The sequence below is a fragment of the Gorilla gorilla genome, chromosome 21 (genome assembly GCF_029281585.2).
Source record: "Gorilla gorilla gorilla isolate KB3781 chromosome 21, NHGRI_mGorGor1-v2.1_pri, whole genome shotgun sequence".
NCBI lineage: Eukaryota > Metazoa > Chordata > Mammalia > Primates > Hominidae > Gorilla > Gorilla gorilla.
The window spans coordinates 58,401,689-58,423,421 of record NC_073245.2 but is presented as its reverse complement, the minus strand read 5'-3'; the positions used below and the strand labels follow the sequence as shown (position 1 = coordinate 58,423,421).

At 52.2% G+C, this 21,733-nt stretch overlaps 1 protein-coding gene across 2 annotated transcripts in view; it reads left to right on the top strand.

The window, feature by feature from the left end:
- The window catches only part of CDH22 (cadherin 22), a 135,066-nt gene extending 114,162 nt beyond the window's left edge, over positions 1 to 20,904 (top strand). Inside the window, exons 9-12 of one of the 2 annotated variants that reach the window (XM_031004925.3) lie at positions 7,695 to 7,816; positions 7,937 to 8,054; positions 16,451 to 16,702; positions 19,564 to 20,904. In XM_031004925.3, coding sequence (XP_030860785.2) covers positions 7,695 to 7,816; positions 7,937 to 8,054; positions 16,451 to 16,702; positions 19,564 to 20,135 — 1,064 coding nt within the window. In that variant the 3' untranslated portion in view covers positions 20,136 to 20,904. The remainder of the gene's footprint in view (positions 1 to 7,694; positions 7,817 to 7,936; positions 8,055 to 16,450; positions 16,703 to 19,563) is intronic. The other variant, XM_055373100.2, reaches the window with a different exon arrangement.
- The last annotated feature ends 829 nt before the right edge of the window (positions 20,905 to 21,733 follow it).

The window sequence follows — 21,733 nt, the reverse complement described above, 5'->3', positions numbered from 1 at the left end:
AATAATGTGCCTCAAGTGCCTAGCACAGGTGCCTACTGTGTGCCTGACACACAGTAGGTGCTCTTAATAGTCAGGGAGCGAATCTGAGAGGAGAGGGAATGTCAGAGATGATGGGCTCCAGCCCTATACCCATCCTCCAGCCCCATACCCAACCTGGGGAGACAGATGCCAAGGAAGGGAGTTCCCCCATGAGGCTTTCTGACTCCCAGTCTGTGCCTCTCAGAAGGACCATAGAGGAGGCCTAAGGAGGCTGGAGGAAGGGACAGGGATGAGGAGTGAAGGTCGCAGTGGGGTCTGAGCAGCAGAGAGTGCTCAGTTTCTCCTGCAGGGACCCACACACACACCAACAAGCCATGTACCTGCAGCCAGTGTTTTCTGGGGCCTCTTGTCACCCACCCTAGCCAGGGCTGGGCTCTGAGACCCAGTGATGAACGAGGCTTGGCCACTGACCTGAGAGTTCACGGGTGGGCGGGGAGAGACCCATTGACAGTCAGTGACAACACACAGTGAAAGTCATGGGGTCGCGGCGATTCCTGAGGAGCAGGGAGAGACTGGCCTACCCAGCAAGGGCCAGAAAACCCTTCCCAGAGAAGGGGACATCTATTTTTTTGTTTTTGTGTGTGTGGTTTTTGTTTGTTTGTTTGTTTGTTTTTGGTAAAGAGGGGGCTCTCACTGTGTTACCCAGGCTTGTGTCCAACTCCTGGGCTCAAGCAATCCTCCCACCTTGGCCTCCCAAAGCACTGGGATTACAGGCATGAGCACCAGCACCTGGCCAAGAGGACATCTGAGTTGGGTTTCAAAGGCCAAGGAAGTTTTTCCATGGGCAGAAAGGGGATTCAGGTGTTCCAGGCAGAAAGCCCCCTGTGTGCAAAGGCCTGGGAGCTTGGATGTCTGAGGCCATTCTGAGAACAGAGAGGCTGGGTGTGGCCAGGCTCTGGAGCTGAAGGGTGTCCAGAGCAGGTGAGGCAAGGGGTGAGTGAAGAAGCTCACTGGGCCTGTACAGAAAGGGCCTTGGTGTCCCATGAGGAACCAGACATCTCCTGGAGGTGACAGGGAGCCAGCGCAGGTCTTTGAGCAGAAGAGTGGCGTGATCAGATGTTTGGTCCCCAGTGTTCCCTCGGGTTCGTGGGGAGGATGGCTTGGAGGGGGCAAACATGGAGTTGAGGGAACATATGGGAGGCTGTCAGGCTCAGCTCTGGGCTGGAGGGTCCAGGGCAGGACCAGGGCAGGTGGTTGGGAGCTCCAGGGAGGCTGCCTGGGAAAGAGACATGTCACAGCTCTGCATGGAAGGGGCTGCTTCAAGAGACAGTGAGCTCCCTGTCACCAGAGGTGTGCAAATCAGGCCCGGGGTCCTCTTGGACTGGATGACTCCTGGGATCCTGTGCCACCTTGAGTACCTAACAGACCCCAAGGGGAACAAAGATTTTGTGATATCCATGGAGTAGGACAGCCCAGAACATTAGGGACCAGCTCAGCCACTGGGAAAGGAAAGTTCCCACATCTCCCCTTTGAATTTCAGGGATGTTATGATTTCAGGGTCCCTGCTTCACCCAGAAGTCCTCCCCAACCCCTTCCTTGGAGGAATAAACGTCCCCCCAATAAGGTCAAAGCTTCCAGTCTCCATGTGGAAACCAAATAGATCACTGAAGTCCCTTCAAGGGACAGAGAAGGGCACCTGAGCCTCCGGCTCCCACTGTGGGGGCATGGGGACAGGGCAGGGAGTGCAAGGAGTTCGCTTCTGTCTACCCTGACACCCCCTTCCCTGGAGCACCCCCATCTGCTCGCCCCGTGCGCCTCACTGTCCTGCCTGCTTGTCTTGGCGGGCTTGTAATTGGGATGATAAATCTTCCTGCCCAGCTGGCCAGCTCTAATCAGAGCCTGGTGTTTGGATGCAATTTAACTCCCTCGGGGAGGAGGGACGGGCTGGGGGGATAGTGGAGAAGAGGGTCCAAGCTCTGCTCTATCCCCGCCACTGCAAGTGAGAGGGAAGGCACTTTCTTTGAGCTGACCTCTCTCCTCTCTCTCTCTCTCCCCCTCCCACTCCACCCCCCACTCTCCTTCCCACTCCCACTCTTGCAGCTTCACTTCTCTCTTTCTCTCCAGGCTTCTGTGTTTCTCTGTGACAGCCAAGGAGAGCCACAGAATCCAACTCCATTTGTTTTACTGATGAGAAAACCTTGGTCAAGAGACAGAGAAAGAGAGAGGCAGGAAGAGGGTCCCAGCACTAGACTGTTTCTGAAATGGAGGGGACCCAACCCCTGATACAACAGAGTCAGTTCATCCAAGAAGGTCTCAGTTTCTCCCCCTGCACCTCCCCAGCATCCCTCCTGGAGCGTGGCCATGGTCAGAAATGCCACAGACAGTGGAATCCATTCATTTGACACATCTTTATTAAGCATCTACTATGTAGTGTGCACACAGTTGCTGGGGATACAGCAGTAAAGAAAATATACAAAAATTCTGCTTACATACTAGGGGAGGAGATAGAGGATGAGAAAGTTAAATAAAAACAGAGGGTGCTGGGTAAATGCTACAAAGAGGAATAAGGCAGGGAAGTGGTATTTGGTAGGATGGCAAAGGGCACATGGAAATGAGGTCTTTAGGGGAGGCCTCTCCTAGAAGAAATCTGGGCCAAGACCTGAAGGAGGTAAAGGAGCAAACTTGGAGCAGAGTGAAAGAAGGAGGGAGGGGTAGTGACGAGGCCAGAGAGGCCACAGCAGGATGATCATGGGGGGCCTTGTGGGCATGGGGGACTTGGGCTTATCCTTGGATTGCCCAGAACTGAGAGCAATCAAGGAAAGCTTCCTGGAGGAAGCAGGGAAATTTGTTCAGGGCCTTGAAGGCAAGATGGATTCTGACAGCTAAAGACAAGAAAGGCAATAGCATGTGGTGGTTAAAAACTCCCCTTTAAAACCAGACCCAGGTTCGAGTCCCAGCTCCTATGAGACTTTGGGCAAGTTTTCTCACCCCTCTGAGCCCGTTTCCTTGTCAGTAAAACAGCAACAACAGCACTCCCTGCCTCCCTCTGTGGTTGACAGGACGAAATGGGGCAGCCCAGACCCTGGTCCTTGGCACGTGCTTAATGTGTGTTTGTTGCCATTCTTCCAGGGAGGAGCACATTCATAGGAGTGCCCTAACAGGGGCACCAGGCCAGGCCCTGTCTCCTCTTGCCTTCCCATTGGCCCCCATCCCCATCACCACGCTCACTCAGGTTGGTCCAGATGTCAAATGAGTAACTCTAGTAGGGGCTGGGATCCTCCTTGGAAGAGATCCAGAGTCTCACTATCCACATCCTCCCCTCCCACCCCAGGGCCTTTGCACGTGCTGATCCCACTGCCTGAGACAGTCTTTCCTTTCCCATCCCCCTCATACAATTACTTTCCAGTCAGGAGTCGGCAGGACTCGGCAGAAATATCATGTTTTTCCAGGAAAAACATCCTGCATCCCACCAGGCAAGACCCCCTGCTCCAAGCTCTCACAGCTCCTTAACTTTTTTCCCTCAGCTCTTATCACAGTCTGGAGTAATGTCTGTACCTGCCACTAGAACGAGACCATGCTGTCTTGTTCACTGCTGTGTCCTTGGTACAAAGGAGATGCTTGATCCACAACTGTCAGCAAAAACCACAGGTTTCATTTCCAGATTGTCCAGTCCAATCCCCTGTCCATTGTACAGAAGAAACTCTGAGGCCCAGCGAAGGCGAGAGACCTGCCCCACTGCACAGCAGTTCTCCTGCCCCGAGTTTGGTCTCTACCCTAGGCATCCTGAGCTGCCCAGCCTCCTCAGGTCCCTCAGACCCCTGGGGCTTCACCTGCCACCCCCCCGGATTAATGGTGAGGCAGTTCAAGGAGGAAGCACCGGGCCAAAGCACGTTTAATTTTAATTTAGGAATCGGTTAAGGCTGCAGGCCTGCTCAGCCCCGGGCTGTCAATCAGCCTTCCTCAGGGCTGCATCAATTAGTTTAAAAATATTGAATGTAATTTTGCCTGACACAACATATTGCAGCTACTGCAAAATATAATTTATTTTAGAAGAAGAAATAATTAAACTAATTTGCATGTCAGTCAGCTGAACTGAAAAGCCAAGAGGGGAGGGCTGTGGGGGACCCAGTCCTTGGAGGGGGCACCTGCAGCCGGCCATTGGGTGAGATCCACTTGGGCCTGGATCTAAGCCGTAGCTGCCACTGAATGGACAAATGACCAGGCAGCAGGAGGGCCCCTGACATTGTATCGGGACCAAGCGCTGAACTTGGAGTCGGGAGGGTTCGGACCCAACCCCAGCTCTGCTGCTGACTCCACTAGGGCTGTGGGGAAACTCCTGCCCCTCCGTGGGCCTCAGTTTCCTCATCCAGAAAGTGGGTTTAACAAGGCCTTCTTCAAGGGTTATTTCAAGGATGACAAGAGGTCATAATAAGAGAGAGTGTTATGAATTGGAAAATCCTGCACAGAGATCAAGATTAATCAACAGATGGATTCCTTGTTTTATCCCAGAAACATTTAAGGTGGCAAAATACGATTATTTTCCATTCTTATAAATGATACTAATTGTGAGAGGAGGGGTTTGGAGGAAGCCAATCAGGCTGGATTCCGCCGCCTCCCAGTCACCCTAGGATAGTGGTTTGCAAACCTTGCTACAGGCTGATCCTCTGGAGCTGTTTAAAAAAAAAAAAAAAAAAAAAAAATCACTGACCAAGCTTTGGGCATCGGTGTTTTTAAAGGCTCTTCAGGTGATTGTGATGTACAGCTGTGCTGGAGACCCACTGCCACAAGGGCAATGGCAGTGGCAATGGGTACTGACCTGGGGCCAGCCAATGAGCTCTGGGATTCCAGGCCAGCCCTAAATTCAGGAATTCCTAGAATAAGATCTGCAGATGGCAATTTAGGGGTCACTCAGCTGCCCCACCTCTTAGGTCTAAGACTCTCACTCATGCCAAGGATATTAGGGCTTTCTCACAAGGTGACCTGTGACATTTTAAAAGAAGAGGTAAGAGAGGCCGAGCATAGCCCAAAGCAAAGGTGCTATAATGGGGGTCTCATCCGCAGTGAGGATCCAGGAGCGGATCACTCACTCAGCAGTCCATCCTGCTCTACCTTCGACATGGCCCATAGGACCCTGTCTCTCCCTCCAGCCCATACACCCCCACCACCCTCCACTGCAGGGGAAAGTGCCCTGTAAGGGCACTCAGGCCCTGGCCGCCCCCTCTACTCTCCCTCTGCCTCTGCTGGGAAAGAGGCGCCTGTTCCTGGCTGTGGGCCTCACCCCCCTCTTCCCAAAAGCACCGACCGTCTGTCTGTTGAAATTCTCCGGCAACGCACTCTTAAAAATAACGGTTCACCCGGCATTCCCAGTCACGACTCCCATCTCTCGCCCTGGAAAAGCCCCCTCTAATCACTGGAGTGGCAGATCTGGTGAGCTTAGAAGATAATGTGCCCCTGGCTAAGAGGAACTCCAGAGAGAAGCCAGGGTCTGAGTTAATTAAGAACTCAGCCCCCTCCTTTTCCTGACCGCCCCCCGCCCCCCCAGGAGGTGGCTGCACCTGCCTTCCTATCTCTGTTTCTCTCTTTATCAACACGTGAGCAGCTGCCGTCAGCACACATTGGATCCTGAGTTTACAGCAGGAGGCAGCCGACCAGTCCCACTCCCCGCGAAACTCATGGGGAGCCTGGATGCCTGGAAGCTTTTAGGCTGCCCCTCAGAGAGCTCCCTGCCAGCCAAGCCAGAGAGCCCCATCTTCCAAGTCACTGCTTGGAAGTGAGGTGTGGTTTCTTCCTCCAGGAGATGTTCCTGAGGTCACTGGCAGGTGGAACAGGTCAGTAATGAACATGTCAGTAATGAACATGTAGCCAGGATAGCAGAGGATGGGGCACCAGTGAGCACTCAGAGGTCTGGGCTGGTGAGGGGTTAGAAAGCACCAACATTCAGGGCACTGCTTAGAGAGGACAGGCTGGGATGAAGTATTCCACATCCTAGAATTATTTAATGTTATTGCTAATAGGACCCTTCGAGAATGTCTGGTTGTTTACAAATGCTTATATAGCACTTGCTACGTGTTGTACACACAGTTTCAAATGCCCTGCAGATATTAACTCAATCTGTCTCTTCACTAACCTATTAACCCATTTATGCCTGAGGTTGCAATTTTTTGAATTTTTGCAATCAGACCTTGGCGAAGTCCTTGAGCAGTAGGATATAAATAACTCTCACATGCTTAGCGTTCCAATAATGGAACGCTAGGCATAATTGGGTCAATATTAGACCGATTTTGCAGGTGAGAAAATTGAGGCACAGGGAGGTCAAGTGACCTGGCTTGGATTATACCGACATAAAACGGCAGAGCTGGAATCAGAACTACCCAGCATTGCTCATAATCACTATGCTCTGTTCATTTTCCAGGTGTGGAAACTGACATCAGAGAAGGCAGGGTCTTACCCAAGACCAAACACTGGGTCAGGGACACAGCCACGCCTGGAATTCAAGCCTCCTGCAGTCTCAATTTTTCCAGGCTTCATTCATTCATTCAGCAAATATTAATATATTAGAATTTACCTGTACCATATCCCACAATGCTGGTAGCCCAGAGATAAGTAAGACAGGGACCATGATCTTGAAGACGTCCCGACTTGGAGAGGTGGGGACATCATGGTTTTGCTGGCGAAGATCTACCTCCTTGGACTTGTCTGGCCCTTTTAGGATCAGGTCTTGAGAAAGCAGAAGTCTTGGAGTTTAGTTGCCCCGACCCATGTCTAGAAAGCATCCCATGTTTTAGTTTCTCCTTTGCAATATGGGGATAGAAATTGTACCAAACCACAGGATTTCTGCAAGGATACTTAAAATAATGAATGTAGATGCTCCACGTGCATGCTGTGTGCTCTGTGGTGAGGGGGTGGGGATGGCAGTGGTGATGACAGTGTTGTTGGGGGCCAGGGATGTGATGGTAATATTGGTGATTATGATGGGGGTAATAGTAGTAATAGGTGGGCTGGTGATTGTGGTTGTGGTGACTGTGGAAGAGATGGTGGTGGTATTGGTGATGGTGATATTGGTGATGGTGATGGGGTTGGTGGTGGTGGTGAGGGTAGTGATGGTGATGGCTTTAGTATTATTTATGGTAGAGATGATGGGTGTAGTACTAGAGGATGTGGTTCTGGTGGTGGTGGTGCTAATTCTAATGGTGATGGTAGTGATGGTGATGACCTGATGGTGATGGTGGTGATGGCAGTGGTGATGGTAACAGTGTAAGGATGGTGATGGTGGTACTCATAGTTATGTTGATAGACGCACTGATGATAATGCAAAGAGTGGTATTGGTAATGGCTTAATGATGACAATGGTAATAGTAATAGTGGTAGTGATGGCAAAGGTGGCCATGGTGGAGATGGGATGGTGATGGTGGTGTTGATGCTAACAGTGGTGATGGTGTTGGTGATGGCAGTGGGTGCTACTGGTGATTGTGGTGGCAAGCGTTGCAGTGATAATGCCAATGGTGCCAAGGTTGATGGTAATGGTGGTGGTGATTACAGCGATGACTACTTAACTTATGCCCAAATGTTCCCAGTTCTGGTCCTTGTACCAGCTTGGTTAACCCACAAATTTCTCAGCATGACCCCACTGCCTACTATTGTCCTCATAGTAGAGAGGAGGCTATCTGGATCTCACACTTGATGCCTCTCCCCTTGCTCCTGTGCTCTCATTACAGACAATCATGCCCAGCTATCCCGGGCATCCCTAAGGATCCGAATCCTGGATGTGAACGACAATCCCCCAGAACTGGCCACACCCTACGAGGCAGCTGTATGCGAGGATGCCAAGCCAGGCCAGGTACTCCTGAGGGGGTGGGGACTGGGCGTTGCTTCCAGGACTGGCCAGCAGCACCCTCTACCTCGACCCAGAGTGGTCTCAGCCTCACCACTAGCCCTCTATCCCCTCCTCACCCTTCAGCTCATCCAGACCATCAGCGTGGTGGACAGAGACGAGCCCCAAGGCGGGCACCGCTTCTATTTCCGCCTGGTGCCTGAAGCTCCCAGCAACCCTCATTTCTCTCTGCTTGACATCCAAGGTGAGCCTCCAAACCCTAGGATGCAAGAAGGGAGGGGCACAGTCTCCCTGCCCTGTTCCCATATTATAGACAGAGGGACGGAGGCGCCCACAGGGCCTATGTTGGATCTAAGATCACATGGAAAGTCTGGGCCAAGCTGGAGCTGTTACCCAGCCCACTGGCCAAACACAAGCAGGGTGTGGGTTGGTGGAGTGGAGGAGGGCGTCCCAAGGATAAGAAATGGCAGATGGGAAGATATAGACAGGGAATAAATGAGGAATGATTGTGCCAGAGTCCAGGGTGGAAAGAGCCCCCGTTCTGAGTGGAGACTGAAGTAAGCCACGTGCACACACTCCCCACCCTGCAGGTTTCTGGCTTTTTATTTGATTTTTTTTTTTTTTTTTTTTTGAGACAGGGTCTCGCTCTGTCAGCCAGGCTGGAGTGCAGTGGCTCATTGCAACCTCCACCTCCCAGACACAAGCAATCCTCCTACCTCAGCCTCCCAAGTAGCTCGGAGCATAGATGTGTGCCACCATGCCCAGCTACTTTTCGTATTTTTTGTAGAGACGGGATTTTTGCCGTATTGCCCAGACTTGTCTCGAACTCCCAGGCTCAAGCTATTGGCCTGCCTCGGCCTCCCAAAGTGCTGGGATTACAGGCGTGAGCCACTGTGCCCAGCCCACCCTGCAGTTTAAAAACTGCTTTATTCCACTCACATTCCTTTTTTGGTTTTTGGAATTGTTCTTGAAACAAGGTCTTGCTCTGTCACCCAGGCAGCAGTGCAGTGGTGCAATCATAGCTCACTACAGCCTTGATCTCCTAGGCTCAAGCAGTCCTGCGTCAGCCTCCTGAGTAGCTGGCACTACAGATGCACACCATCACATCTGGCTAATTATTTTATTTTTTGTAGAAATGGGGTCTTGCTGTGTTGCCCAGGCTGGTATCGAGCTCCTGGGCTCAAACAATCCTCCTACCTCGGCCTCCCAAAGAGCTGAGATTATAGGCATGAGACACCACGCCAGGCCCACTCACATTTCTTTCTGCAACCTCACAGCCATCCTGTGAGGTAGTTTTCTGACTCCTCTCCCCATTTTACAGGTGATGAAACTGAGACTCTAAGAGAGAAACAGCCCTGCCCAGGGTCATACAGGGAGTCGGTGGTGTGGGTAGGATTCAACCCACCCCCATCCCAAGTCCAGTGTGCTTCCTGCCTCAGCACACCACCTGGAAAGCAAACTGCCCTGCCCTGCCTGAGTCCACTGTGAGATTCCTCCCCTCTGGCTCTCACAAGTTTCTCATGATGTTGATGTTTGAACCTTTAAGGAATAGACTGAGGGAAGGGGGCAGTCACCAGACTGGAAATAAGGGACCAGGCTCAGCGAAGGGTGCTCTATACCACCCTGGCAAGCTCCTGTTCCTCTCTGGTTTTTTTGTGTTTGTTGTTGTTTTTGTTTGTGTGTGTGTGTGTGTATGCGTGTGGGGTTTTTTTGTTGTTTTTTGTTTGTTTGTTTGTTTGTTTGTTTGTTTGTTTGAGATAGCATCTCATTCTGTTGCCCAGGCTGGAGTGCAGTGGTGCGATCTCAGCTCACTGCAACCTCTGCCTCCCAGGGTCAAGAGATTCTCCTGCCTCAGCCTTCAGAGTAGCTGGGGTTACAGGCACGCACCACCACGCCAGGCTAATTTTTGTATTTTTAGTAGAGACGAGGTTTCGCCATGTTGGCCAGGCTGGTCTCGAACTCCTGACCTCAGGTGATCCACCCGCCTCGGCCTACCAAAGTGCTGGGGCGCCTGTTCCTCTCTAAGCCTCAGTTTCATCATCTAAAATGGGAGTAACACCTACTGCCTCGGGTGGCTAGGTAGCCCCAGTAAGATAAGGGCCACCAAGATATAGTGTTAATACCTAGAAATGTCAATTCCTACATCCAGCAATTATTTAGTGAGTGTTTATTGAGACACAAAGCCTCTGTGTCGGGGTCTGCTCCGGGTCCTGGAAATTCAACAGCAAACACAACAAAACCTAGTTTATATTCTAGTGAGGTGAGACAGAAATGACACAAATAAAAAAGTATGTTGGGGATGATAAGTGGCTGGGGTGGAGGAATAATGCAATCTCCACAAGGGTCTGGACTTGACTTTGTTCAACCCTAGGTGCCTGGAGCAGTGCTTGGCATATCGTAGGTGTTTGATAAAATGTGTTCAATGAAACAGTGAAAAGTAAAGCAGGGCACAGTGGCTCGGCCCTGTAATCTCAACACTTTGGGAGGCTGAAGTGGGCGGATTACTTGAGGTCAGAAGTTCGAGACCAGCCTGGCCAACATGGTGAAACTCAGTCTCTACTAAAAATACAAAAATTAGTCCAGCATGGTGGCGCATGCCTGTAATCCCAGCTACTCCAGAGGCTGAGGCAGGAGAATTGCTTGAACCCAGGAGGTGGAGGTTGCAGTGAGGTGAGATCTCACCATTGCCCTCCAGCCTGGGCAACAAGAGTGAAACTCCATCTAAAAAAAAAAAGAGAGAGAGAAAGCAGGGTAAGAGGAGAAGCTATCTTCTTAAATAGGGTGGCCTGGGAAGGACTCTCCAAGGGTATCCATAGTGAGAAGGGACCTAAAGGATATGAGAGAAAACGACCACCCCAGTGAAAGAAATAGCAAGTGCAAAGGCCCTGTGGTGAGCAGGACTGGGGTGGATTAGGAATGGAGGAGACCTGTGTGATTAGAGTGAGTAAGAGACAGGACTGGGAGGAGATGTGGTCAGCGAGGGGGCCAGATCATATGGGTTCCTTCTGGCCTTGGAACAGGTCTGGGATCCTTCTCAAGGCCTTTACACACTCACACCCAATGCGGAGGCCTTAGTGGCCTCTGAAGCCAGACCCATCTGTACCCCTGGGAGTCCTGTTAAAAATATGTAAGGCTCATGCTTATAATTCCAGCACAAGGCAGGAGGATCCCTTGAGGCAAGGAGTTTGAGAATAGCCTGGACAACACAGTGAAAACCCATCTCTTTAAAAATAATAATAATAATTAGCTGGGCATGGTGGTGCACACCTGTAGTCCCAGCTACTCAGGAGGCTGAGGCAGGAGAATCACTTGAGCCTAGGAGTTTGAGGCTCCATTGAGCCATGATCGCACCACTGCACTCCAGCCTGGGAGACAGTGAGACCTTGTCTCAGTCAATCAATAATTAAAAATAAATAATGAAAAATAATAAACAGATTTAACAACCAGTGCAGCTCAGATGGCCAATCAGAAAGGATGCTGACCAAAACCTGGAGCAGGACCCTGGAAACTTTACTACACCAGGCATTAACTCCTTCGTGGCTTGATTGTGTCAAAGTTGGGAGGCTGCCTGGGGAAAAGTCTGAGGCAGCAGGGAGAGATTTGGGGGGCTTAGTGTCAACAGCTATTTAAGCCTTTTTTTGGAAGTATTTCAATATTTTAACAACCAGTACGGCCCTGCCTATTCATTAGTCCAATAGTATCCTGAGCAGGTCACAGGAAACACAGCTAGCCTTGGCTCAACTCTGCCAAGTTCACCAGGCTTTCCAACCCAAGAGGCCCGAGATTCTGCCTCAATTCCTTTTGTTTAGCTGGTGGGGGAGGGCGGGGGCACCAGAGCTGTCATCCAGAGTGCCACCTGGTGTAAGCTCCGGGGACAGGGTGGCAGCAGCACGCTGAGGTCACAGCAGCCGTGGAAGGCCTCCTCCTCCAGTCCCTCAGCCCCTTCCCACTACTTGCCAAGCCCCCTCCTCCTCACTGTATAAATATCCTAGGTGACAAACGGCTACCCCAACCCATCTGTTTCTTTGTACAAATGTGTAGCCAGTTTGGAAACGTGATTTATAAATATTGCCTTTGCAGCCAGGGATTGACACTGATGTATGTCAGGCCAGATGGATGGATGCAGCGCTGGGCACAGATCCCACCTAGAAGGGTGGGGTAGGGGACTGGGGTGGCCAGAGGCTTCCCCAACTGAAGCCAGCTGCTGCCCAGGAGGGCAGCTTGATGCATTCAGGGTTGATGCCTGGGGATTCCCCTTCATGGGGTGGAGGAGTGGTGGGGACCAGAGTTCCCAGAACATATGGTCCCATGGCCCAAGACAGCAACCCTGAGAGACAAACATCCCTCTTCTTGCTTGGCAATCTGAAGCTGAGCCAGAGCCAGCCGCTCATTTCTCAAATCTGCCTACTTCTCTGTGCCTCCACTACTACTATTATCTCACACCTAAAACACACGAGAGCTTCCTGGCTGTTCTTCCACATCGACTCCTGCATTTTAGATGATAAGCTGCCTCAACTAGAACACAGGCCCAGCAAGGACAGGGACCGCATCCATTCTGTCCATTGCAGTATCCCCAGGGGCTAGAATAGTCCTGACAGAGAGATGATGCTCAATTCCTACTTGCTGTTGAATGAATGGGTTTGTCACTAGGTCACTTCTTTGCTTAAAGCCCACCAATCAATGGCCTCCTGTTGCTTTTAAGAAAATTATCCAAATTCCGGCCAGTAGTGGTGGCTCATGCCTGTAATCACAGCACTTTGGGAGGCTGAGGCAGGCACATCACTTGAGGCCAGGAGTTTGAGACCAGCCTGGCCAACATCATGAAACCCCGTCTCTACTAAAAAGTACAAAAATTAGCCAGGCGTGGTGGCAGACGCCTGTAATCCCAGCTCCTCAGGAGGCTGAGGCAGGAGAATTGCTTGAACCCAGGAGGCGGAGGTTGTAGTGAGCCAAGATTGCGCCACTGCACTCCAATTTGGGTGACAGAGCAAGATTCTGTGAAAGGAAGAAAGAAAGGAAAGAGAAAGAGAGAGAGAGAAAAGAAAGAAAAAAAGAAAAGAAAGAAAGAAAGAGAAAGAGAAAGAAAGAAAGAAGGAAGGAAGGAAGGAAAGAAAAAGAAAAGAAAAGAAAACAAAGAGGGAAAGGAAAGGAAAGGACAAAGAAAAGAGAGAAAGAAAGGAGGGAGGGAGGAAGAAGGAAGGGAGGGAGGGAGGGAGGGAAGGAAGGAAGGGAAGGAAGGGAAGGAAGGGAAAATGACCCAAATTCCTTACCACAGCCTCCCAGGCTTTCCACAATGACCGCCTGCCTCCTCCTCCAGCCTCGTCTTGACTCTTTGTAGCTATTACCCTCATTCCTCCAGCCACAAAGGACTGAGTGTCCTCTGAGTGTCCTGGGTCCCTGAGTGTGTTATGCTTCTTCCAACCTCAGGACCTTTGCATACGCTGTTCCCTCTCCCTAAACTCACTGTTCGGGCTCAGGAATCATATCACTTCTTCCAAGAAGCTCTCCCTGACCTCCTAGACTGGCTCAGGTGCTCTGTTATGTGCTCTTCCTATATTCTTCCTTCACAGCACTCACCATGGTTTGTAATTGTAGACTAAATTGTGGGTTTATTTGATTAGCATTGTTTCTCACATGAAAATATGAGCTCTGATCCAGGACCAGCAGCGAGCTGGCGTAGCTCTCTATTGTTTTCTCATGGCGACTAGCATGGTGCCTAGCACATAGTAGTTAATAAAGATTTGTTGGATGGAGGCCAGTCATGGTGGCTTATGCCTGTAATGCCACCACTTTGGGAGGCTGAGGCAGGAGGAGCCCCAGGAGTTCGAGACCAGCCTAGACAATACAATGAGACCTCATCTGTACACACACACACACACACACACACACACAAAAAACAAACTTTAAAAATTAAAAAAAATTAGCTGAGCATGGCGGTGCATACCTGTAGTCCTAGGTACTCAGGAAGCTAAGGTGGGAGGATTGCTTGAGCCTGGGAGACCGAGGTCACAGTGAGCTGAGGTCACACCACTGCACTCCAGCCTGGGTGACAGAGTGAGACCTTGTCTCAAGAAAAAAAAAGATTTGTTGGATGGTTGGAAGGAAGGAAGAATGCTTTCACTGGAAAAATTCAGACAAGTCACTTGTCTCTGAGCCACAATTTCCATATATACGAAATGGGAATAATGCCACAACTCTTAACAGGTTATGAGGATTAAACATTACTATGTATTTAAAATATGCAGAGAGTCCTTGATGCATAAAAAAATATCCATTCAGTACAAATGGGTCCCATGCCATTCCCTCTTTCTCCCATCTTGCCCTCCAGCCCCCTTTCTTCCCTGCAGAAGGCAGATTTTTCCCAGCTGGGGTTGACGCATCCTTTGGCGGGAGAGCTAGAGTTCAAGCCTGAATGTAGCCAGTTTGAACTGTCGAACTTGACTCAACCTTGCCAAGTTCACAAGGCTTTCCAACCCAATGGGCCTGAGATTCTGCCTTAATTGCTTCTGTTTGGCTGAGGTGGCCACTAGAGCTGCCATCCAGTGTGACCACCCCATGTAAGCTCCGGGGACAGGGTGGCAGCAGTGACCTGAGGGGCTGACCCAAGACCACCAGTTCTCCCAAAAGCTGTGGTTCATTCAAGGATTGCTCTTCAAGACTGGCTCCATGCCAGCCCTGGCCGGCCATGCAGTGGAGAAACAGGCACACACTAACTTAACACAACGTGACAAGTGCTGTAACAGAACTGTGCATAGCACCTGCATAGTCAGAGCAGGGAGGGGGGAGCCATAAATCCTTCCTTCCCAGGGAAGCGGAGAAAGGAGGCCACAAGAAAGGAGGTGACATTTAGCTGGAGCATGACGGATGAGGAATTTGCCCAGGCAAGAAGGTGAAGAGGGTGTTCCAGATAGCAGGAACTTTATGAGGAAAGGCAGGGCGGCCTAGAAAGGGAGCCGGCAGCGGGTGCAGCACGGGGAAGATGGGGGCGGGGTCTGAAAAAATATTAATCTGCATTATTGAGCATTTCTATGGGCTGGGAACTTTTCTAAGGGTTATGTGTGAATTACACCATTTAATCCTCACACCTGCATGATACCCTTTCTGAGTTTACAGATGGGTAAACTGAAGCTTAGAGAAGCTCAGTGGGTTTCCCCAGCTAGTAAATGATAGACTTGCGTTATTTTTCAACATTTTAATGGAAATTCTCAAATGTGTGTAAAAGGAGATAGGCTAATGGAATGAACCCTCATGTTCCCGGCACCTCGTCGGCAGCCTCCAACTCACGGCCAGTCGTGCTGCATCTGGACCTGCAGTCCACTTCTGAGATGTGCCAAAGGCTACAAGTCAGACCTTCGTAGGGCTCCTTTTCCTGCATAGCATCCATGATGAGAAAGGCCAGATCTGGGACACTGAATTGGGGGCGTCTGGGGAAGGAGCTGGGTTAACTGGGGCCACGAAGCAGGGTAAGGAACCCAGGCTGCCAACAGATCTCCCAGATCTGGCTCTCAGATTAGAAACAGCAGACTGAAGACCGCGGGGAGAAGGAGGACTGAAGGCCCCCAGCAGGAAGGCAGGGCCCCCTTTGGCAGAGTTGGCTGTGAAGGGAGGGGCAGCAGCCTTCGGAGCTCTGGGCACTTCGTACCCCTGCATGTGCAGAACTGAGAGAGGCCATCAAAATGACAGAGGGTCAGGTGGCCTGACTCCTACAGAACAGGTGTGAAGGAGGCAGAAAGGGCGGAGAAGGGGGTGCCACCTGTCACCTCAGCCTGTGCTCCAAGGCCAGCCACCATCCCCCTGCGTCCTGCCTGGCTTCCCCGGTGACAGGCTGAACCAGTGCCATGAGTTCCATTTGTGTTTGTTCACTGTCCTCTCTGGCCGCCTATGTGAAAAGGAAAGATGTGGAGAAGAAGGCCTCAATGCTCCAGGGCCCCTCATCAGGCCCCTCACCACGCCCCCAGTCCTCTAGGCTCAGCCTCTTAGGCAGAGACTCCTTGTCAGGCTCCAGGACTCTCAACTGGCCTTGGGGTATGAAGGACAGAAAGATCCCACAGCCAAAGGCAGATGCCAGCCAGAGTTCCCAGTCCCTTCTGATGACCCAGGACTTGTCAGGGCCCAACAAACCACAACCCAAGGACCCTATAGGACTCCTAGGGTCAGAATACGCTGGGAAGCTGGGGTGGAATCTAGAGCAAAAACAAGCTGTTGAGACAAATGGCAAAAAAAAAAAAAAAAAAAAAAAAAAAAAAAAAAAGACATCGCCAGGGACAGGACCTTGGCCTAGCTGGGGACAGAATCTGGGAATAGCTGGGGACCTTGGCACAGCTGAGGACAAAATCTTAGAATAGCTGAAAACAGAATCTTGGGATGGTTTGAGGACAGAATTGTGGGCTACATGGGGACAGGATTTTGGGCAGCTGAGGGTAGACTTTGGGGGACAGAATCTTTGGGCAGCATGGGGCAGAATTTGGAGGCATCTGGTAATAGAATTTTGGGAGATCAGAGAAGAGACCCATGAGTCCATTGGGAGGCTGTAGTTTGGGGCATAGGGAGGCAAATCTCACGATGCAATCAGGAGGTGGCTAGGACAAGGATGCTGACCCCCGGCCCCAAGTCATACCGCTCCCCCTTCTTCCGGAACAGACAACACCGCTGCGGTGCACACCCAGCACGTGGGCTTCAACCGGCAGGAGCAGGACGTGTTCTTCCTGCCCATCCTGGTGGTAGACAGTGGGCCACCCACGCTGAGCAGCACAGGCACGCTCACCATCCGCATCTGTGGCTGCGACAGCTCCGGCGCCATCCAGTCCTGCAACACCACGGCCTTTGTCATGGCCGCCTCCCTCAGCCCCGGCGCCCTCATCGCCCTCTTGGTCTGCGTTCTCATCCTGGTCGGTGAGTCCATCGAGAGCCACCCAGCCCTGCCTGATTGGCCCCATCCTGGCGTCCTGGGTTTCCTTCCTAACCAGCCCCCATGGGGCCTCAGCTTCCCTCTCCACATGAGGATGGGCTGGCCAAACCATCTCCAAGCTCTAACAAGCAGCCCCCATGAGGAGTCTTCTAAGCGCAGAGCGGCCCCGCCACCAACTCCAGGGATGAGCTCACTGTGGCCCACCCCCTACACGTGTAGCCCAAACCTCACCCTAGCATATATTTTTTAAATTTTCTCATGTGAATGGTCCTTTTTTAGTCTCTATGTAGGACTTTTAGTAAAAAGGGCTCTTGCGAACCTCACAAGCACATGGCCAGGCATATCATCCCATTTTTCAGATGAAAACGCTGGGGGTCAGAGAGGTTAGGTGGCTGGTGTAAGGGTACTGGATAATCTTTGGATTTGATATTAGGTCTTCTCACCCTGTGTCCTCTGCTCCTCTAACTACACCACCTGCTATGAATCTAAACTGAGAGCAAAATTTCAAGTCATTGGTGGTGGGGGAAGGGGGCAAAATCTACACTGGTACCAGGCCACTAGCAGCCATTTGCACCCCAAAGTCTCCCCAATGAAGAGGTCAAGTTTCAGAAGCTAACCTGGATTTGAGTGGCCATATGCCACCTGTCACAGCTGTAACCACCCAAGTACAGAAGGGCACTGAGGCCAAAGCTAGAGGAGCTCAAGGGAGGTCCAAGTGCAGATTCCAGCCTTGCTCTGCTCCCTGGGAGATGTCAGCTGCCTCCCCCAACCCTCACTGGCTAGCACTGGCATGGCCTCTGTCCACCCTCTGAGGACCTGCCTATGGCCAGGCTGTACCTCCTCAGGTCCCAGCAGAGGCCCTGGGCAGGCTCCTCATAGTTGGGAGGCCCCCCTTCTCCCCCCACCCCAGCCCATGGCTCAGAAACCCTTTTTCCACCGGGTGCACTTTACAGCGGTTTCATTTTCCGAGGCAGTGCAAACAAATTTCTGCCTAATTGCCCACAAACGAAGAAAGTGCACATCAGTGCTCTAAAGGTGACGGGTGGAATCGCTGATCAGGCCTGGCACATCTGTCGCCCGCCACCCGCAAACCTCACCATCTGCTCCCGCGGGCATCCCCCTCCATAGCTCCCAGCCTCGGCTCCAGAAGCCATCCATCCATCTTTCCCACTTCTCTCCTGACACCTTCCTTCCCTGTGCCCTCCCTCCGGGCCTGTCCCCAGCTCTCATGCTCTTCCCTGTCACAAGCCACCTTGTTAGGTGGTGAGCAGGTGCCCTGCCCCATGGCCCTCACAGCCAGCTCTGGCCACTGGAGCTGTTTGGAGGAGCAAGAAGAGTCCAGTGCCCAGCACAGTACCTCGTACATGTCTGTCCATCTGTCTGTCCATCCACCCATCATCATTTACCTATACATCCATCCAGTGAGTTCCTCCCATGTACTAGACACTGAGATTTAGCACTCAACAAAAGAGACTTAGAAGCCCTGAGTAATTGAAAAGTCGGGGTTCCTAACACTGAGGTGGGGGAGACTCGGGGTGGGGAAGGGGGAAAGATTAGTATTTCACCTTTGAACCTGTTAAGTTTGAGATTCGCTTCGTCAACAAGAGGGCATGTTGAGTAGGAAATTGAATGTACAATCTAGATTTCAGGGGAGAGGTCCAGGCTGAGATATGGGAATTGTCAGGTTCTAAATGGAACTTTTAAAGCCGTTGAGACCAAAAGAGAGCTCCAAGAGAGGGAGCATGGATACAGAACCGAGGTCTGAATCCTAGGACATCTGAGTTAAGAGAGGTGAGGAGAAGCCTGCTTAGAAGATTGAGAATGAGTGATCAGTGAGGTGGGAGGAGGAGGAGAATGTGGAGTCCTGGAAATCAAGTGAAGAAAGCCAAGAGGGGACAAGCATTCATTCACTTAACCCAAGTCTCCATCCAGCTCTTCCTTTAGTCATTCATTCATTCAACAAGCATGCTTCAAGTGCTCACTGCATGCCAGGCACCAAGATAGAGGAACATTTCCCAGGTCCTAGCTTAGGGTGTGTGTTTTGGGGTGGAGACAGACCTGGTAACACAGCAGGGTCTGGTCTATGACAGAGCTGTGGCTTTCAAACTTGAGCTGCCTCTTCAGGTCTGCAGGTCTTGTTAAAACACAGATCCCCCTCCACTGCCACAAGATCCGTGCCAGGATCCAAGGGTCTGCATTTCTAACAAGCTCCCAGGAGGATGTTGCTGTTGCCCAGGGGCCGCACTTTGAGAACCAGTATGATAGAGGAAGGAGCCCCGTCCTGGGGAATCTTGCAGGGGAAGGCATGGAACCTGGCCTGCAGCTCTCAGGGAAGGGTTCCTGCAGGCCTTGACCTGAGAACCAAAGGATTGAGTAGGAGCTCAAGACTTCTGGTGTGGCAGAGGAGGGTGAGGGTGAGAGAGAGGTCAGGGTGAAGGACATCTTTCACTCCTCCAGCTCCTTCTGTTTCTCAGCTGCCTGCTACACACCCCCAGCACCTAGAGTCCTCAGAGAGTGTATCTCTTCATAGGGCTGAGAAGGGAGACCTCAGGCCTCAACACCCAGGAAAACCTTTAACACTGCTCTCCCATTGGCCACCTCCACCCCAGAGTAATCTAGCCTCGATTTGCATACCTCCCGAGATGGGTAGCTCACTACCTCTCCAGACACTCAGCTCAGTTCTGATTGCAAGAATGGCTTTTTGAACAGAAATCCAGGAAATCTGTAGGAATGTTGAGGCTGGGCCCACTCTGCTGGTGGGAGGCGGGAGGAGATGGGGTAGAGGGTCCTTCTAATGCCCTGGGCGGGGCTTGGCCCTCAGTTGCCCCCTCTGTCCCCCTCGCAGTGCTGGTGCTGCTGATCCTCACCCTCAGGCGCCACCACAAGAGCCACCTGAGCTCGGACGAGGATGAGGACATGCGGGACAACGTCATCAAATACAACGACGAAGGCGGCGGCGAGCAGGACACCGAAGCCTACGACATGTCGGCGCTGCGGAGCCTCTACGACTTCGGCGAGCTCAAGGGCGGCGACGGGGGCGGCAGCGCGGGCGGGGGAGCTGGCGGGGGCTCGGGCGGGGGCGCGGGCAGCCCCCCGCAGGCCCACCTGCCCTCCGAGCGCCACTCGCTGCCGCAGGGGCCGCCGAGCCCCGAGCCGGACTTCTCAGTGTTCAGGGACTTCATCAGCCGCAAGGTGGCACTGGCGGACGGGGACCTGTCGGTGCCGCCCTACGACGCCTTCCAGACCTACGCCTTCGAGGGCGCGGACTCGCCGGCCGCCTCGCTCAGCTCGCTGCACAGCGGCTCGTCGGGCTCCGAGCAGGACTTCGCCTATCTCAGCAGCTGGGGTCCGCGCTTCCGGCCCCTGGCCGCGCTCTACGCCGGCCACCGCGGGGACGACGAGGCCCAGGCCTCCTAGCCCCGCGCCCTGCCGTCGGGGCGCGGCTGCTCACCCGCCCAGCACACGCCGGGGCCCCAGGACAACGCGTTTCCCCCGCGGACCCCCTTTCCTGCCCTCCCCCAACCCTCCCTTGGCGGCTGGACGGAGGGGGGACTTGCTAGGAGCGGACTCTTCCACTCCTCCTCCTCTAGGGGTGCAGCTTTGGAGCCCAGAGGTGCGGGATTCTGACCAACGGCATTAAAACTGAGGCGAGACCGGGCACGGTGTGGCTCTGGGGTTAGAATGGGAGATGGGGGTGGCGTTGCAGAGTCGGGAAGGGGCGGGTCACTCAATCCTGGCCTGGGGGAGAATGCTGGAGGGAGCACGCCGCTGAGATGCCCCCACCCCAGGTTTCCCCCATCAGAGTTAAGAGGAAAGAAGGCTGTTCATTTACTAAGCACCTACTGTGTGCTGGGACGCTGTACAGAGATCAGCTCAGTCGTCAGAGAAACCATGAGGTGGTGTCCTGCACGGAATAGAAGGGGAAAGGACCCCAGAGAAGTGGCTGTGACCCATCCAAGGGCACCTGGCCAGTGAATGGCAGAGCCTCTGGCACTGACCAGCTGCCTGGCCTCGGGCAAGTCACTTCACTTCTCTGGTCCTCAGTTTCCTCATCTGTCAAATGGGGTTAATAACAGAACCTACCTCGAGGAGTTGTGAGGCTAAAAAGGGTTCATATGTGTCAAGTGGTTAGGACAGTGCTTGGCACATAGTAGGTGTTCAATAAATGCTAGCCTTTGTTACTATTCTTATCTTTGTGGTTCTTAGAAGCCCAGTGTGTCTGCCTCCAAGGTCTGAGCTCTCTCCCTTGCTCCAGATGCCCTTCCCCTTTTCCCTACATCTCCCAGGGGAGGGGAAAAGGTTGCCGTTGTCGGCTCCTGATCCTGCCCTGCATGGGGGATAAGGACACTCCCGGCAACTGCAGAGCCTTCAGGAGTCTCAGACCACACTGAAATACCAGCGGAGCCAAGCAAGAACAAGCTGGGTGACTCCAGGACTTGAGTGGATGCAAGGATTGGCAGGAGACAGAGGGGTCAGAAACCACTGGGCAAGATGGGGGGACCTTATCTGTCTGGCTTTGGAACCCATCAGTCTTCCCACTCATGGATCCCAAATTAAGAACCCCCGGACTAAGTCACCTGAAGAGTTTCCAGCTCTAAAACCATATGATTATAAGATACAGGTTATTTGTCCTCCCATCTCCCCCTACGCCCAAGTGATTCATTCATTCCACATTGATCCAACATGAATTCCAGCTCCTGCTAGCTGGGCATCCTTCATCAAGGTCCTCCACTGCTGAAGCCTCAGTTGCCTTATCTGTAAAATGGGGATAATGATAATCTCTTCCTTAAAGGATTATTAAAAGTCTTAAAGGAGATAGTGGATGTTAAGCTCTGAACTCAGTGCCTTCCTGACATGTGGAAAGTTCCCAATAAATGCTTATTAGCCTTATTTTTCTTACCCTCCCAGGGAGCTCTCATTCATTCCCTCCACATTTGCCAAGGTCCACTGTGATAGATCCAGAGATGGCTAGTATGTCCCAGTGCCTTACCTGCATTATTTTTTCTCATTTAGGT